Source organism: Otolemur garnettii, unplaced genomic scaffold (genome assembly GCF_000181295.1).
Source record: "Otolemur garnettii isolate 467f Iridium unplaced genomic scaffold, OtoGar3 scaffold00020, whole genome shotgun sequence".
NCBI classification, from domain to species: domain Eukaryota; kingdom Metazoa; phylum Chordata; class Mammalia; order Primates; family Galagidae; genus Otolemur; species Otolemur garnettii.
The window spans coordinates 2,488,905-2,508,837 of record NW_003852415.1 but is presented as its reverse complement, the minus strand read 5'-3'; the positions used below and the strand labels follow the sequence as shown (position 1 = coordinate 2,508,837).

Here is a 19,933-nt window from a genome sequence, read left to right as displayed (position 1 = left end):
GTTGTCAGAAGCAAGGGGTCGAGGAAAACAAAAAATTGTTTAGTGAGTGTAGAGTTTTAGTCATTCATGTTCAGAAGTTCTAGAAATCTGTCATAAAAGAATGTACATATAGTAAATAATACTGTTTTGTATATTTAAAAATTGTTGAGGGTTAAATTTATGTCATATGTTTTTTACCACAGTGAAAAAAAGGATAGCCTGGGCCTGGTGGCTCATACCTGCACTCCTAGAGCTCTGGGAGGCTGAGGCCAGAGGATCATTTGAGCTCAGGAGGGCCAGACCAGCCTGAGCAAGAGCAAGAGCAAGACCTTGTCTCTGTTAAAAATAGAAAAATTAGCTGGGTATGGTGGCAGGCGCCTCTAGTCCCAGCTACTCAGGAAGCTAAGGCAGGAGGATCACTTGAACCCAGGAGTTTGAGGCTGTAGTGAGTGAAGATGACACCATGGCACTCTAACCTGGGACAAGAGGGTGAGACTCTGCCTCCAAAACGAAAAGGTGATGCATAATAATAAGAGTGTCTAATTTTTATTCAGCTTTTACCATGGATGGGGCATGTCCCTTTATCATTCCCATTTACAAAAGAAGAAACCAAGGCACAAAAAACATTCAGTAATTTGTCCATGACTGCACAGCTACTGAATAGTAAGGTGGGATTTACACCCGTGGAGTTTGATTTAAACCCCACTATACTCTGCTGCCTTCATTATTTATTTTATGCTGACACCCTTTTAAAAGAAATGTACCTAAAGCAAATCTATTTAAATCAAATTTTCTTTCCAAAGCAAATCTAAAGCAGAACTAGTAATATGTCCAGTTTTCATCAGATTCATATAAAGGACAGATTTAATTTGCTTTGGTACAAGATCATTCTCTTTCTAGAGAAGAAAAGGTTGAAAAAAATTGTAAGCAAATCTTTGTTACTTATACTAAAAATTAGACAGTGTATGCATATATTAGATAAAGAGGTATATAGATAACCTCAAAAGATAAGCAATGACCCAGACTGAAAGCTCAACTGGTTAAAAAGATAGTTCATAGTTTCATTTTTAATCATCTTTTTTACCTTTTATTTGCTAGTAAGTGCAGGAAATATTTGTCTATCAGGGCCCCCAGTCTCCTAATAATGTGTCTGTTTCTTATGTGTCCTGATTACAAAATGAAATAATTAGTTAAAGGCAATCTCTAAATTGCCCTTATAACATTAAATTCTGAGTTTATAAATATCTAACTTGTCTCTGTCTTGAAATGTACAATTTATTTTATCTGGCCCCGAATCACAATATGGTTGGCCTACTGTGCATATCTTGCACAGACCTAAATGTCATATTCATTAAGCATTTTTCCTGGGATGGGTTTCTCAGATGGATGGGTTCTTTATGTTTAAAGATGAAGTCTTTCATCAGCTCACACAGAGTTACTGCTGTGAGAGTCTCTTATGGCTATAGATAAGCAGAAATAAACTACAGGTTACAGAATAAGGAAAGAGAATGAAACTGATTACCAGGTAGCTACGTGAAATCACATTTTAATGATATACAATAAACAAGACTGGTACACTGACAGTTGCCTCTTAATACCCACAACCAAGCTGAGCTCTGAATTTCAAGTGATTACATTGACCCTTTCACACACACACACACACACACACACACACACACACACACGACAGAGTGTGTAGCGGCATAGCAGCAGTGAAGCCAGAATGCTTAATCTAACTGATAAGAAACATGTAAAATGAAAAGAAAGTAAAGAGTCACTTCTGTCCTGGGGGAAGGTAGTAGGATGGCAAAGGGCTTTAGAAGCCTTCTGACCTGGTGTGAATATTATCTCTACAATTAGACGGGCTGTGTGACCTTGAGTAAGTTACTTAAACACTTTGAGCATGAGTTACCTCATAAGTGAAATGGAAATAATACTACTACATCAGGCACACAGGAAGCACTCACTATATATCCATTTTCCTTGAATATTCCAGAAGGACATTCTCCTAGCAGCAGCTCAGAAAACAACTTCATGATACCCAGGGGACTTATGTTACTATCAGTAATGAATTAACATAATGAAGTAAAATTTATACTGTAATAATACACTAAGAATCAGATTTATATGGTATTGAACAGGCAAGCATAATATGAATTAATCAAAGATGTCAATCTGAAGTAGTTACATTTGTAGACACCTGTCATGTTTCCTGAGTTTTCTCAAAAACACCTGTCATAGAAATAAAATTAAAACAGTAACAATAACAGGGTTGAAAAGACAAAGTAATAACTGGAGAGATAATTTCTATATTATTATTATTATTTATTTTTTTGGTTTTCACCTACGTTGCAGGATGATTACTTTTTCTATTTTTTATTTGCTAGTTGCAGAGGGTCTTGCTGTGTTGTTTGGGCTGGACTGCAGTGGCATGATCATTTAGTCCATTTATTACTTTGTATGGCATTGAGAAAGTTATATAAATGATGTTCTGCTTTTTCATCTGTAAACTAGGGCTAATGAAAGAGAAGTTGTAAGGAGGTAACAAAGAAAACGCCTGGTTCGGTGCTTGACTTCTGCTGACACAACATCCCAAGGATTATGATCCTTATGATAACTCACGGGTATATATTATCATTTCTATATTAGAGATAAAGAAAAGTATCAAAGAAGTTTGAATAACCTGTTTTAGCTTGTGGACCGGACAAGGCCAAGACTTAAACTCAGGATTATCGGGTTCCAAAGATTATCTAACAGAATGGTTATTTCCAAAACAACTGAATGTAGTATTACATGTATTATTTCATGTATTTTTATTAGGTAAGAAGAAAAGAGTTTGGTTTGGCAAAATCTACTAAATCAAATGGTCCTAGGAAAATCAGTCACAACTAAAAGTTAGAAGCATAGTATTGTATGAATTCCTGATAAAGTCAGGAGGAGAAACAAAATAGAACAAAGGAACTGAACAAACAAACAAAAACCAAAGTAACAGGTGAGGACATTCAAGTCAATAGGCTCCAGAATTAAGGCACACACAGACCCCTCCAGCCACACCCCTCCCGCCAGGCCCACCTTTCTCTCTGACAAAGTTACCAAGGCACACAAAGACACCTCCTAAGCAGCTAGATCCCTGCTCTTTGTACCATGCTGAGCAGCTAACATATTATTGCTAGTGCCTGCTGAATTTCTCTTTCTTTCCCCACCCCCACAACACAAACAGACAGCAGTGGAAGGCTTGGAGAAAGAGTATTCATTCCTGTAGAGGAGCAACATTTTTCTATACATACGCAGTGAACTTTTAGGAGCAAAACAGTAAGACTTGATTGGGTTTATAGAGGCATCCTTCTGACACCTGTGAGGTTGTGCACGTACACACACCAAGAGCAAAGCCCTCATCACACATAGAACTTGAGGTATTACTAGTACACTGGAAGACACCATGATGTGAACGTGGAGCTGCCGGCGGCAATGCTGGTCATAAAACATTATAGACTCTGCTGGCCTTACTGAATCTAGGGTGGTCTGCTAAACTTGGGCATGGCGGGAATGAAGGAGTAAAGAATATGGGGTGCGAGGATGAGAGGAATTTAGTTCAATTTTCCCTTACCTTGAGGTACCTTACTAATGTTGAAAATTAAGTCTACTAAAAACTGAAGGGCTTTGGAAAGAGAACAGAACCACTGAAGAATTAAGATGGATTTAAATTCCTCCCTTTTCCTCCTATTATTCTTAAAAGAAACTTAAGCAGTTCTCCCTCAGCATCAAAATGTCCTTAATTTTTCTGCTTTTTGGGCTCTTTTTCAGTCTGGATGAGGCAGAGTAGAGAGTGGGAGGGAAGGGATGGGGAGTGGGGTGGGAGCAGAAGTTTAACAAAGGATCACTTTAACAGAAACTACTGAGTAATCGCTCTGCTCTGCGCCAAGAATAACATCAGCTCAATGTCGGCAATTAGAATCAGGTCAGTCAGGCCTCACTGCTGGGGTAGCACTCCTCATAGACCCCAGCAAGGAGAGCTACTCATGCTGATGTCACCAGTAGTCACTGTTGCCTGAGACAGTCCCCCGACTCAGCTGAAAGAAAAGTTTTATGCCTTCTCCTTCAAGGGCAGGAAGCCAGGATGACAAGGAAATGAGAAGCATGGAGGGAAACTAGAGAGAAGACACACATCTGGGTATACCACTCGGATTCACTTTACTATCCCCAACTATCGAGATGCTGTAATGACCCCAACCATCCCGAAACACCTTTTAAATGAGTTAACCTATACAGACTACCTGGAATAATGCTGGAACACAAGCAGCAAATGTTTAAGTGGTGACCATTATTATTAAAACAAAGAGGGAAGAATGTGTCCCATTATTTATCTCTTGCCTTCCAAACACTTGCATCCCAGGAACAGTGACTGCTGAGCAGAATGTACCCTGATAAGAATGAATAAGGAGGTATTCTGATAACTTATTCATGAGGAGATTGTGGTAGATGGGGTGAAAAAGATGGCAACAAAGTTCCTATAAAAAACCATTGCCTGAGATTTTGTAAGGGCAACACTATCTTTTAATATATCCCTTCTCCCTTTGAAAGAACAGAAAACAAATAAGCAAGAAGAGACATTTTTAATCTTTCCCTCTAGATCGCTGGTACTCAAAATGTGGTCACCAGAAGGTAGCATTAACATCATGCGGGAACTTCTTTGAAACGGAAATAATTGAGCCCCACTCTAAACCTAACAAATCAGAAATGGGGAATCCTTTAAATGGTTCTACTGCTCTAGACTAGGGGCCTGCAAATTAGGACCTGCAGGCCAAATCCAGCAAGCTGCCTGTTAAATAAAGTTTTTTTGGGGGCGGGAGACAGAGCCTCAAGCTGTCCCCCTGGGTAGAGTGCCGTGGTATCACAACTCACAGCAACCTCCCACTCCTGGGCTCAAGTGAGTCTCCTGACTCAGCCTCCCAAGTAGCTGGGATGAAGGCACCTGCCACAATGCCTGGCTATTTTTTGGTTGCAGCCATCACTGTTGTTTTAGCGGGCCCAGACTGGATTGGAACCCGCCTCCTTAGGTGTATGTGGCTGGCGCCTTAGCCACTTGAGCCACAGGCGCCGGGCCTTAAATAAAGTTTTATTGGAAGACAGTCACACTCTTTCATTTACACATTGTCTATGACTGTTTCTATGCTACTATGGCAAAGTTGAGACCCTGTGGCAAGAAAAGCCTAAAATATTCAGTATTTGGCTATTTACAGAAAAAGTCTGTCAACCCCCACTATGACTTAAGATGTTTTTCACACTGCTGAATTTAAACATCAGTGTAAAAAGCTCCTAGTTTCAATTTTGTCTTATTTTGCTTATTGTGCTGTTAAATGGATTGGGTAACACCAATTTTCTATGGAAACCTCTGCCAATGACTCTGGGTGACTTTTCTCTACTGCTCTCATGTTATAGATCAGTCTGGAGTGGATTCAGTGCAAGACAATTTCTTGGTTTATGAGTGTAACACTAGAGATAAAGACCAAACTCATTCTGATGAATGGTAAGTGACAGCCATTTCCAAATTCACATCCTGAATCAGAGTTTAATCCGAAATTAACACCTTCAATAAGCTGTTTAATGGAGAACTTCCTCTGCATGTATTGAGAAAGGCTGCATGACCTTTCTCCAAACATAGTAGGAGGTCACTGTGAAAGGTACTGTTCATGAACGTAACTAATACACTATAATACAAATGTAAGGCCTCCTTTAAAATCCTATTCCATAAACAGGCCTCTCTTGTGGATGAATACTAGGTAAATCACATTACCATTCTACTCACTGCTCTTAAACAGGAAGTTAACCAAATTGTTAGTTACACCAATGGCTACCTACACTTTAGAAAAATGAACCCAAAGTGCAAGGAGTTCACTAGAGAAGTACCATCTTTTTTTGAAAGGTTTAACCCAAGGACAGAAGCACAAGACATACTGAGAATGCAAACCATGCTTTAATTAACAATTTGGTGATAATTTTAATGGTCAGATCTAGCACAGCTAACCTAAAAACAAAAACTTAAAATCTAGTAGGACTTCACTTTTGCTGTAGAACTTTTGCTAAATTCCCTCTGAAATAAAGTGTTCTAAGTTCCTATGTTTTCTGGATGTTAGAATGTTTTTTATTTATTTATTTATTTATTTATTTTTTTGAGACAGGGCCTCAAGCTGTTCCCCTGGGTAGAGTGCTATGGCTTCACTGCTCACAGCAACCTCCAACTCCTGGGCTCAAGCGAGTCTCCTGCCTCCGCCTCCCAAGTAGCTGGGACCACAGGTGCCCGCCACAACGCCCGGCCATTTTTTGGTTACAGCCATTATTGTTGTTTGGGGGGTCTGGGCTGGATTTGAACCCGCCACCTTAGGTGTATGTGGCTGGCACCTTAGCTGCTTGAGCCACAGGCACTGAGCCACGTTAGAATGTTTAATATCTTATTTGTGATTTTATTAGTTATAAATTCTTCAAGCTAACAGAATTTAGCTTTTTTAGTTTTCCCCAACAGTCTCAGAACTTAACCCTTATTTATTTTTACCCAAATCAGTTGTGGCTTAGAAGAACAGAGGGAAGAAATAAAATGTTTTATATATAAATATAAAAAATTATGATGAATGATTTTCTGTTCCCTCTCCAGGAGACATGAGATAACTCCCTTCTTGGGAGTTCTGCCTTCTCCCTAAAACAGATATTCTGACAGATTCTAAAAAACATATTTTCCATATACTTCATAATTCAGCGAAACTAAACCAGTATAATCCTCAGTGAAAAAAAAATCCACACAAGAGTAGCAGTACAGTACTCTGAATTTTCAAAGGAATGTGAGTTGCTGGAAGCTAATCAAAAGTATGAGAAGGACTTCAAAATGAAGCAGCTAAAAATGAAAATCAGCAAAACTTTCTCTCCTTCCCTAAAACTTTAATACTCTTCAAAAACCTCCATTTTTAAAATTATCCACCATTTTAAGACCTTAAATTTAGCATGTTTAAAAGTTACTGTCTATTAGAGCCACAGAGAATACCAACATAAGGGAAATAAGTAATGGAAATATAGTGATGTTTAGACTATCCAACATCTGATTAAGTTGGCATTCTCCCTGACTGACAGGGAGTTCAGAAGTTTAAAAAGCTTTAAGAAATTTGTACAGATTAAAAAAAACCAAGATACATATTTGCATCTGCAACTGTGAAAATGCAAACCGGCATTTTAAATGCTTCTACTATTTCAATATTTTCTAAATGAGTCAATTTCCACATGACAAAGGGCAGTGTGGTGATTAAAATGAGTTGCTCTATATATTCTATGCTTCCTAGATTAAGCATAGTGAAGGATTAATATTTATTTACGTATACCAAATCTACCTTCTTATTAAGAAGTCTGGATTTTTTCTCAGTAAAAATGGGCCAAAGAACTACTTCACACATGCCTACACTTACAATTTCTCAATTACAACAAATTAATATGATGTACAGAGTACACTACCACAGATAAGGACGATCAAATGATGAACTATGTTGAAATAAAAAGATCACATTTTATTTATTATGGATGGCAGTTGAAAAGATATATAATAAAATGGTTTCATTTAGTGGGAAAAAACCTTTGGGAGATAAGTCCTTAATCTTTGAGTGAATATGAATCTTGCACAAACTGATGCACATTATGTACGATATTTCTACAAGAAAGAAGTGACAGGAGAATCAAGTATTTCTTCGTATAACCAAGTATCAGAGAAGCTCATAGAATCAGTACAGTTCAGTGGAACAACCCTACTACAGAACATGGTAACTGATTCAAATGACAATTCTAACTCACCAACAAAAATTTAACACTCTGCGGCATGATGTTTTTCTGAGGTCATTCCTTCCCTGTACTTGGCATCACACTGATAGGGTAGGGCAATATACTTTTTTAGCTCCCTCACACATATATTCAGGAGTTCTGTATATATTCAGGAGTTAAGTATAAAATAGTGCCTAGCACACAATGGACATGCAATAAACATTTGTTGAATAAACAGCTGTTATTTACAGAAGACAGTTAGCAACCTAACTTAGGACCACTTCCTCTAAGAAAAACTTAACAACTTCTTCATTCCTTGAAAATCTTGATAGGCCTGGCACAGCAGCTCATACCTGTAATCCTAGCACTCTGGGAGGCTGAAGGGGGTGGACTGCCTAAGCTCAGGAGTTCCAGACCAGACTGAGCTAGAGTGAGACCCTCATCTATAAAAATAGCTAGGCATTGTGGCAGACGTCTGTAGTCCCAACTACTCGGGAGGCTGAGGCAAGAGAATTGCTTAAGTCCAAGAGTTTGAGGTTGCTGTGAGCTATGACACCACAGCACTCTACCAAGGGCAACAAAGTAAGACTCTATCCCATAAAAAAAAAATCTTGATAGATCATGATGGATTAATATTTACTTATGTATACCAAATCTATCAAGGTTTTATAGTAAGAAAGTAGAAGATTTAGAAGTAAAAGATGCTTAAAATTCTAGTTTTGGGTGATCTGGGAATAAGACCCTACGGGAGGTTTCTAAACTAAGATTACAAAACACAAAGGGTAAATAGTACAACAGAGATTTTGTAGAGAAACACTCAAATGAAGGACCCAGGCATGTCAAACACTGGCTCAGCACCACCTGTTCCTCCCTGATAGTACTAACAGCAGACTCCCTGTGAACCATCTAAGCCAGAGTGATGCTGGTAAACTTTTGGAAAACGAATCCTACATTTCTCATTCATTCATCTTATTTATTTGTTTTTCACCAGTAGCAGGAAGATAATAGCACATGGAAAAGCCTTATCTTGAATTACCTGGTGCCGGGCTCGACTCTGATCCAGAAGCTGCCGGGACTGAAGTTTCTGTTGTTCAAGCTGCTGCAGGGCAAAATGGAGTTGGTAACTGCCTGCTGTGGGGTGATACTTGTGCTGGGGGACAACCCCCGTAGCCTTGCTGTATGCGTTGTTCTCTACCTCTCCCTCCCAGGCAAAGCCACCTGTTTGGAGGCTCCTGAAGAGAAAAGAAAGCAGGATTTCTTTGAGTTGCTGTAGGAATAATTTAAAGGAAAGGAGAGAAATGTCTCAGGTGGTTTTTCCTTTATAGAACCATAATCTGAAATCACAAATCTATTTCTGTAATAAATTAGCTGAATTCCCACTAAACTATAGCTCCATGAGGACAAGGACATTGCTTTGTACTCCATTCGTGTCCTAGTGCTTCTCATGAGGTGTAGCACATGGTCAATGTACAATAAATATTTGCTGAAAGTTAGATAACTGAAATGGCTATTTCATTGCCCTGTGATTGACATAAGGACCTCCAAGAAGAATCTACAGAGCTTCAAATGCTGATAGGCTAATGTAAGGTGAGAAAAAGAGGCACAATCATCTTTTCTAACACCACTTCAAAAGCAAAGGGGTAAATTACATAGAGTTCTTGGTTTTTCTTAACTACCCATTACTGAAGTTTCTAAATTATTTTTAGTAGCTATTTTTATTGGAGCTTATGTCCTCATCATTGGGTAACATAATTGGTGTGAGAAAATACTTTTTTTCATTATTCTAAACTTACCTCAATATGGTCCCCATGCAGGCTGACAATCAGGCTGGTGAAGGGTCTTTCTGGCCTTTGCTAATGCTGTTTGTTAAATACTTTATTTTCTTTACCTAGCTTCTTAAATTCTAGATTTTGGTGACCATGTCTGTGTACATGCAAGTAGAAGTCTCCATAACTACCAGCTCCTATATTCTCCCATTGCAGGCAAGGTAGAAAGGTCACCATTTATACAATTCACACCCATTAGGATGGCCGATATTAAATAAAATCAAAATCCTGGAAAATAACAAGTACTGTGGCAAGATGTTGGAAAACTGGACCCTTGTGGCTGGTGGGACTGTAAAGTGGTATAGCTGCTATGGCAAACACTGGTGGTTCCTCAAAATGTTAAACATGGAATTTCCAAATGACCTGGTAATTGCACTTAGAGATATACACCAAAATGACTGAAATCAAAACAGTTAACTATATACACTAGTGTTCACTGTAGCATTATTCACGATAGGCTGAATGTCCATCAATAGATGAATGGAAGCCCGGCACCAGGAATAGACAAAGTGTGTCATCTACAATGAAATAATACTCAGCCTTAAAAGGAAATTAAATTCTGACATATTCCTCAGCATATGTACAGAACCTTAAAGACATTATGCTAAGTGAAATGAGTCACAAAAGGAAAAATATGAGTCTATTTATATGAGGTACTTAGAAAAGGCACATTTTAGAGACAGAAAGTAGAGTGGTGGTTGACAAGGGCTAGGAATGGGGGGAAGTCACTGTTTAATGAGGACAGAGCATCAGCTTGGGATGATGAAGTTCTGCAGATGGATGGTGGTGACAAGGTGTACAACAGTGTGAACATACTGAATGCCACTGAATTGTACAATTAAAATGGTAAGTTTTGTTGCATGTATTTTAATATAGTTTTTTCTTAACGTCCCTATGTATTTTGAGAACAGTCTTAGCTAGCTTCTATCTCCTTAACACTTTTTGTTTTTGTTTTTTTGAGACAGAGACTCACTCTGTCACCCTGGGTAGAGTGCCATGGCGTCATAGCTCATAGCAACCACAAACTGCTGGGTTCAAGTGACCCTCTTGCCTCAGCCTCCTGAGTAGCTGGGACTACAGGCGCCCACCACAATGCCTGGTTAGTTTTTCTATTTTTAATATAGGCAGGGTCTCACTTTTGCTTAGACTGGTCTCAAACTCCTGAGCTTAAGCAATCCACCCACACTGGCCTCCCAGAGTGCTTGGATTAAAGGAATTAGCCACTGTGCCTGGCCTCCTTAAAAACTTGGGTTGCTCTTCTCTGGACCTTCTTTAATTACTCTCTCTATATTTTTCCCTTTGAAGTACAGTGGCAAGAAAACTGTACACAGAAGAAACATTACAAACACTCTTAGAGTGAACCACCTTGTCCCAAACCCTGGTTAACGGGCTTAGAAAAATGAAACAGTATCTAATTTGAGAGAAGTATTCATACTGATTTAAATCATGGTATTACTCTTTCTTTTTTTTTTTTTTTTTAAATCATAGCTGTGTACATTAATGCAAGCATGGGGGACAATGTGCTGGTTTTATATACAATTTGAAATGTTTTCATCAAACTGGTTAACATAGCCTTCACGGCATTTTCTTAGTTATTGTGTTAAGACATTTATATTCTATACCTAGTAAATTTCACATGTACCCACATGTAAAATGCATCGTAGGTGTGGTCTCACCAGTTACCTTCCCTCCACCCATCCGCCCCCCATCCCCTCCTTTCCCTTTCTCCTTTCCCCTTCTTCTTGGGCTAAAATTGGGTTATAGCTTTCATAAGAAAACTATAAATTGGTTTCATAGTAAGACTGAGTACATTGGATACTTTTTCTTCCATTCTTGAGATACTTTGCAAAGAAGAATATGTTCCAGGTCCATCCATGTAAATATGTAAGAGGTAAGGTCTCCATCTTTCTTTAAGTCTGCATAATATTCCATGGTGTACATATACTACAATTTATTGATCCATTCATGGGTTGATGGGCACTGGGCTTCTTCTATGACTTAGCAATTATGAATTGGGCAGCAATAAACATTCTGGTACATATATCTTTGTTATAATGTGATTTTTGGTCTTCTGGATATATACTTAGTAGAGGATTTACAGGATCGAATGGCAGGAAACAAAGCAGGAGGAATTAAGCTACCAGACCTCAGACTATACTATAAATTGGTAGTGATCAAAACAGCATGGTACTGGCACAAAAATAGAGAGGTAGATGTATGGAACAGAATGGAGAACCAAGAAATGAACCCAGCTACTTATTGTTCTTTGATCTTTGACAAGTCAATTAAAAACATTCAGTGGGGAAAAGATTCCCTATTTAACAGATGGTGCTGGGTGAACTGGCTGGCGACCTGTAGAAGACTGAAACTAGACCCACATCTTTCACCATTAACTAAGACAGACTCTCACTGGATTAAAGATTTACACTTAAGACATGAAACTATAAAAATACTAGAAGAAAGTTCAGGGAAAACTCTTGAAGAAATTGGCCAGAATGAATATTTTATGAGGAGGACCTCCCCCCTCCCCACCCTGGGCAACTGAAGCAACATCAAAACTACTTCACTGGGACCTGATCAAACTAAAAAGCTTCTGCACAGTCAAGAACACAGTAAGTAAAGTAAGCAGACAACCCTCAGAATGGGAGAAGATATTTGCAGGTTATGTCTCCAACAAAGGTTTAATAACCAGAATCCACAGAGAACTCAAATATATTACCAAGAAAAGAACAAGTGATCCCAACTCAGGGTGGGCAAGGGACTTGAAGAAGACAGGCGCATGGCCTACAGACATGTGAAAAAATGCTCATCATCCTTAATCATCAGAGAAATGGAAATCAAAACTACTTTGAGATATCATCTAACTCCAGTAAGATTAGCTCACATCACAAAAGCCCAAAACCAGAGATGTTGGCGTGGATGTGGAGAAAAACGAACACTTCTACACTGCTGGTGGGAATGCAAACTAATACGTTTCTTTTGGAAAGATGTTTGGTGTTATTCTTTCCTTTGGCATGAATGGTCATTTCAATGACAGAGGTTAGAAACCTTGGGTTTGCAGATCCTCCTGAGTCCCCACTTATAGGCCACCTGGTTATTGATAGCCTGGGTCCCGAGGACCCACCATAGCACCAGGGGAGGGAGCAAAGTGAAATGTTTGCTGAGCTCAGAAATCCAGGCTCCTTTCTCTCTTGGATGTGACCTCCCTCGTAACCTGGTCATTTTCAGGCCTCTGCTTTGGTTTCTCAATCTTTCTCGAATAAAGAGATCTCCAAAACCCTAATTAAGAGTAAGTCTGTGAAATTCACTCTGAAGTCCATGGATAAAAGGTCTTCCACAACGTAATCTCACCTCTGCTATGTCACATCCCTTGCTCATCTCCTCCCACAGTTTGGCTCCCTCAGTTCACATGTTCAATTACACACTATCAGCTAATCTTGGAGAACAGTACCAGAAAGCTCAGAGCTTATTTGCTAACTTTTTTTGAGAAGGACATTTGATCTTCAGTGATCCCTCTTGAAATGCTTCAATGTGCATGCTATTAGAAAGTTGAAAAGACATCCTTTCCCAAGGGGCTCTCAGAGATATAGAGAAATGTGGTGAGTGCTGATTGAATATAAATAAGTACCTCAGTACATTAATAAGCTGTTAACATTATTCACAACGTAGGGTGATGAGTGAGAATAAAATAGGATTACACAGTTTGGAAAGGGAGAGCCAGAGGATCTATTATCTCTTTTCTCATTAGTAAGGGAATAAGCTTACTGAAGATAACACACCCCAAATGGGCTGAACAACTAAAGGAACTGAGTGAGCTGCAAGCAGAAGGGGGAAGAGGGGCAAGGCAGGGGTGGGCTGATCAAAGAACACAAAAGGAATGGACAGGAAGGAACACAAAACAGGAGCTGCCTTGGCTGAATAACCTTAAAAATTCCACACCAATTAGGATAGGAACTGCTTTGAATCCAGAATAAAACTATTATTAAAACTGGACCAAAAGTAAGAAATTGATCAATACTGACTGTGCTTCTGTTCTTGGTTTTCTGGTTATAGAAGCTTCTGGACTGAGAGGACAGATATTAGAAGACTTATATAATGATGAAGCTTACATAGTTCATCTCACTGGCTATAGATTGATTTTATTTGCTAACAGCTATTTTAGTGACAAATATCCCCAGGAGGCATTCAATTTAATGCCTTCATGCTCTATATCAGAAATCCAAGTCTATACCAGGTTCCCTCATTTGGGATGATCGTGGGCAAGATCTCAGGTGTGTGAACATGAGATGGGTCTATGAATGTATAAGGGGTAGGGCAATGGGCAGGAAAAAAAATCAAATAAGGGGCTCTGGATGAGAAGAGATGTGTTCTTCCAACTGTATACATATTGAACAGGCTGGACCATCATAAAGTTTTATAATGAAATCTGTTTTTAATCTCATCAGTAACATAAGCCCAGTCTCCAAATCACAAAAGGAAGTTTCTCAAGCAAGTAGAGGCTTTTAGTAAAGAGCAGGAATTTTTATAGTGCAACACTGGGTGGGGGCAGGAATGCTCAGCTGTGTAATGTAGTAAGTGCCATGAGAAACTTACTTGCTTTGAATTATAGCGGGTGTTATTCAGGCCATGGTATCTCACACTTAAAGCACAAGGCTTTGGGGTCTGTAGTATGCCAGGTGTACTATAACATGGGCTTTCCCTGATTCCTGGTGCCTAAGTTTATACCACGCGTATCGAAATATTCTTTTCTACAGCATCTATGGCATCTAATTAGTTTCCATTTCCATTCAAATTTCCACCCTATTCTCAAACCTCAATTAATTCTATTATATTAATACATTTTCTACTCCTACCAAAATTTTGAGATTTAATCCTTTGAAAATTTTGTGGCTTTTTCTTTTTGAGACAGAGTCTCACTTGTGGTAGAGTGCCATGGTGTCACAGCTCACAGCAACTTCAAACTCTTGGGCTCAAGCGATCCTCTTGCCTCAGCCTCCCTAGTAGCTAGGACTACTGGCACCTACCACGACACTCAGCTATTTTTTAGAGATGGTGCCTTGCTTTAGCTCTGGCTGGTCTTGAACCTTAAAGCTCAGTCAATTCACCTACTTGGGGCTCCTAGAGTGTTAGGATTACAAGCATGAGCCACAGCACCTGGCCTTAAAATTTAGAATTATTCTTTGCTCAATATTAAAATATAATATTATACACATACTCTGTAAATATCATCTAATAGTTTTACATTCTTTCTAGAACAGGGTATATAAAGCCAAGAGCTAGCTGTGGGAATGATCTGTGTTTAACATTTAATTCACTGTATTTTGCCTTCACAGTGTATGTAGCTAACAGGTAACAATATGGGGAGTCTTTCTAAATACTACATTCTCTTCTTAACCCATGCATTTATAAGCTCCTCTTACTTTCTAATTACATGGCAGCACTGCAGGATGAAATGTTTTTCTCTATAACTGTCCTTCCTGCAGCACACCTGCAACCTCTAGCCAATGTACATTAAAGGGCTATACTTTTCTTCTGCTTTAATATCTGTCCCACCAAATGGATATTGCTTTTAGGGAACTTGGAGGGAATACAGAAAGTGTAAAGCAAAATCTCCTGCAGAGGAAGCTGCACTCTCCATAAGATACACTTTCAGTATCAAGATTTCCTGAGAATGCTATGATGTCACAAGAATGCAGGGCAGGGGTGAGGCAGAGGACTGTGACACCTGGACACACAGTGTGCTTCTGCTGGTCCCAATCCCAGCTTCCTTCACTCAATCTCAGCGAAACAGGAGCTACCATGTACAGAGATGCTGTGCCCCTCTAGATAGTGGATGACTATTTATTTGGGTATGCTTTCAATTGTCACAATGATAGGGGGTAGGGTTATTATTGATATTAAATAGGTGGTGCTTAAGGGTATTAAATATATAGAAATCCAGTCTTGTACTAGCAAATTTTGCTACACAAAATAGCAATGCTACTTCTATGTGAAACATGATAAGGTCATGAAGGAAGTGCTTTCTGGGGAGAACCTCACTATTAACAAGAAAGAATACCCATCCACATCAATGGCACTTTATAGAATGCACAGATATTTAAGAACACCAGAGCCTATGTTTTCCTTGTCTATAAATTCTCCATCACAAACAGTAGTCCTGGCACATAGTAAGTGCTACAAATCCTCCAGGACCCTCATTCTTATATGCTGTACAAGGCAGTGCTGGCCAGGATAAGGAAGCTGTGTGATTAGAGAGGCATGGTAACGTGGTAGAGCTCTCCCCAGCTTTGGGAAATATTCCCAAGAACAAAACTAGAGTGACTGCATGGAATGAATAGTGTGTGTCCCAATATGAATGCTTCTTGGGGGAGCTGGAATATTCACAAAGACCAAATGGATGAGGGGAGGGTCAGCAGGGAAGAATCCACTCTGACCCTTACTACATCTTTCTTTTCTGTGACGTTATTATTCATATACTTTTCTCATCTGTAAAATAGAGGTACATAATAGTACCTATCTCATAGGGCTGTTGTGCGAATCAGAGCATTAACACAAGTGAAAGTACTGGCACGTGGGAAGGGCTCCAAAAATGGATTACCACCACTAATACTACTGTTATCACTATTCTTTCCCCTGCCATGTGATTTCATTTCAGTGCTGCCAGAGCTCTAAGTTTTTTGAGGTAGTATACAGAAAACATAAACTTATCAGTTTTCCAGCAGAGTACTCTGTGCTGCAAAGTTAGCCTAATAGAACTTTCAATAAAACATTATTTGTGAAATCAGAAGAGCTCCACCAAAAAGAAAAGTCCTACTGCGTGACATCCAAAAGGTTATGGTAATTTTTTTTTTTTTTTTTTTTTGAGACAGAGCCTCAAGCTGTCCCCCTGGGCAGAGTGCCGTGGCATTACAGCTCACAGCAACCTTTAACTCCTGGGCTCAAGCGACTCTCCTGCCTCCGCCTCCCAAGTAGCTGGGACCACAGGCGCCCGCCACAGCGCCCGGCTATTTTTTGGTTGCAGCTGTCATTGTTGTTTGGCGGGTCCGGGCTGGGGATTCGAACCCGCCACCTTAGGTGTACGTGGCTGGCGCCTTAGCCGGTTGAGCTATAGGCGCCGAGCCAGGTTATGGTAATTGTACTACAACTGCTCTATGCTGAAGACTATGACAGTTTAGCTGGGGAGAGATGAAAATACCTTTACTAGATAGTGAAGGTGGGAAGAGGGAACCTACATCCACCTTTTTAAGCACTCAGTTTTCTGTTCAGACCTACTTCTTAACCCTCCATCACAGATGATCACTGCAGAGACTGAAAGTGTGATTCCTTGGCAGGAAGCCTTCATCCTGCCTTCTTTTCTTCATTGGTGATCTCAGAGAAAGGTCTGTATGTTTAAGCTGATGATTTCCTGTCCTATGTTTTCCCAATGCCTTTCAACCTGGCTTCCATTCATATATATGTAGTGGCTTCCCTCCCTCCTCCCCCAAGGACTTAATGCTAGAGAAGGTGCTCAAGGGGCAAGGAGAGTGAGCTGGACAGGCTGCTGGGACTCTGTTAATGACAAACCCTGGTGATCCCAAAGGAGGCTCTTAACCTCTATTTCTAGAAACAATGAAATAGAACCCTTTCTATTTTAATACAGCTCCCTGATTCTCCATCATGAATATTCTCTGGTAGTCAAATCAAAGCCAACACTCGCAAGTACAAATATCTAAAAGTGTCTGCTGGATTCCCACTTCTGAGACTGTTTCAACAGACTGTCACTGCTACCTTAACCAACCAACCAACCAATCAATCAAACAAAACCCCAAGCTGGATAAGCTACTAAATAATACTTATTTAAAATCCAACAAAATGCTGAGGACATAAAAGTGGTAAGATCTTCCCAGGAAAGGAAAAACTTTCTATTTGGGACAGATGCCTGAGAAGAGGAAGAATCTTCCAGAGATGGGTGTAAGATACAACCAGCTAAACTTCTGATAAACTTTTAACGTTGATGTGTCTATTGGTATGACAACTGTGTCAGAATCGCTGGCATCCCAGCCACAGAGGCTCAGTTTGCACACATCTACCTACTCTTTCACACTAAAGGTTGGAGGCCAAGCAGGAGACTGACAGGAGTCCTTTTCAGAGAAATTGTGGGCATTCTTCTTTATTCTTCATTCAAACTCAGTAAGTAGTAGTCTCGGGGTTAGTTGCAAAGTACAATCTGAAACCAAATCAAGGAAATTTTCATATGGATCTTTTATCCACTTAAGATTTTGTAACATTAACCATTGAGCTTTAGAAATATTCTGGTTCACAGAGTTATGCAGACCTTCCAAATGTTGACACATTTCATTATACAATATTAAGAAAACTCACTGTCACTCATATCACCGACCATCTTGTCAGAAAAGTCTTTAAGTGTTAGAAAGCTCTCAAACTCAGAGTGGTAAATAGTTTTCTAAAAGCCTAAGTTTTCCTGGAAAGCTAGACTTTTACTATGGACCACAAATACTGTCAGTTATAGTCTTTGAAGTGAGCAGTTTTTTTCACTATTTATTTTTGAGAAAATGTGTGCCTAATTTTCAAGTTGGAATAATCCTAGTTTGCCTATCAGATGTTCTTTTAAGTAAAAATTCTTTTTTGTTTCAAAAAAAAAGTGGCTAGTTCAGATTGTAGTGCAGTCACAAGACCATTTCCTGGGACACTCCCATAGAGTATGCAGACGTTCTTTATGCATACACCCTATTTTGTCAGATGGAATATTAAGAAGATACACACACGGTTAAGATTTAATAAAATAATTATTACTGCTTATTGAAGAATACTTTTAAGTAGCACTGGCATTTCTCTTTGAAGTGCAAATACAATGGTGGTAAAGAATGCAATGATTACTACTATAATTTGGTGCTACTGCCATGATTTACGCTAAGGCATGAGCAGTTTTATAAACCCACCATTGTTTTTGTACCATCAGTGCAAATATAAATGCAGTGGGAAAAGCAAAGAACATCTTAATATTACTATAAAAATGGTTTTGCTTTTACTGGCGTCTTCAAAAAGTCTTGAGGATCTCCCTCATCCTAACCTCCCACCACCCCCGGGTCCATTAACAGGCTTCTAAGAACTACAGATCATTTAAAATATATTACATCATTAAATATGAAATGTCCGATTCTAAACCAAAAGTTTAGATTATTACATCTCAAACAAAAAGCAGCACAATTAATAATAGTATGTGCCTAAGCTACTGACATAGTTTTGCCATCTTCACAGTAGCTTGCATATGCCAGCAGCAATGAAGCCTGGAGAGCAAGTGGCAATGATATTTTCCATGACTTGTTGAGAACTGAATACTTTTCCTTGTAAGAAATGGTCCAAAGTCTGGGAGAAGTGGCAGTCAGTTGGTGCGAGGACCGGTGAATATGGTGGGATGAGAGTTTCCAAGTCCAGCTTCTGGAGTCTGAGCAGCGTTGTTTGTGCACAGTGTTGTCTTACAAGAGCATTGCTTGTGTCTATGGACCAAACTTGGCTGCTTTATCGCAAGCATCCTCATGCAGACCCACGGTTGCAGTAGACATCCACTGCAACTGACTGACTAGGTTTCATGAAGCTGTATTGGATAACATAACACCAGTGCTGGACCACCAAATAAACACCATTAGCTTTTTGATGAATCTTTTGGTTTTGGACTGCGTTTGCCAACCATTGTGCTGACCACTTGTGATTGTCAAAAAGAATTTGCCTTTCTTCACACATAACAATACAGTATAGAATTGGTTCACTTTTATGTCAAGACAGCAAAGAAAGGCATGCTTGGAGATGATGTCTCTGATGACATTCGTTTAATTCATGTAGAACCCATCTATCCAGCTTCTTCACCTTGCCGATTCATTTCCAATGGTCCAATATTATTGGCATAGTACCGTCATACTTTGGTGCTAATTCACACGTAGGTTGAGATGGATTCACTTCCACTACAGCTTTCAGCGTATCACTATCCACCTTGCTTTCAGGTTGCCCAGGTGGCTGATTTTCAAGATTAAAATCACCAGAATGGAACTTCTCAAACCACCTATGTACTGTGCATGCCTTAGCCACATCTTTCCAAACACTTTGTTGATGTTTTGAGCTGTCTTCACTGCATTGGTCCCATGATGGAACTCATGTTAAAAAATAACACTATTATTTTAAAGTTTTGACTTACCCATGGTTTCGCAAAAATTGTTCTAAAGTTTTTTTTTGAAAGATAACCACAAGCCAAAATGTGCTTTTGAAAGAATGAAGATGGGCTCAGCGCCTCTGGCTCAAGTGGCTAAGGCGCCAGCCATGTACACCCAAGGTGGCGGGTT

At 39.4% G+C, this 19,933-nt stretch overlaps 1 protein-coding gene across 1 annotated transcript in view; it reads right to left on the bottom strand.

Moving 5' to 3' along the window:
• TTLL5 (tubulin tyrosine ligase like 5) overlaps window positions 1-19,933 on the bottom strand; it is a 308,822-nt gene that overhangs the window by 73,403 nt on the left and 215,486 nt on the right. The window contains exon 30 of the mRNA XM_023511518.1: window positions 8,810-9,005. Coding sequence (XP_023367286.1) covers window positions 8,810-9,005 — 196 coding nt within the window. The remainder of the gene's footprint in view (window positions 1-8,809; window positions 9,006-19,933) is intronic.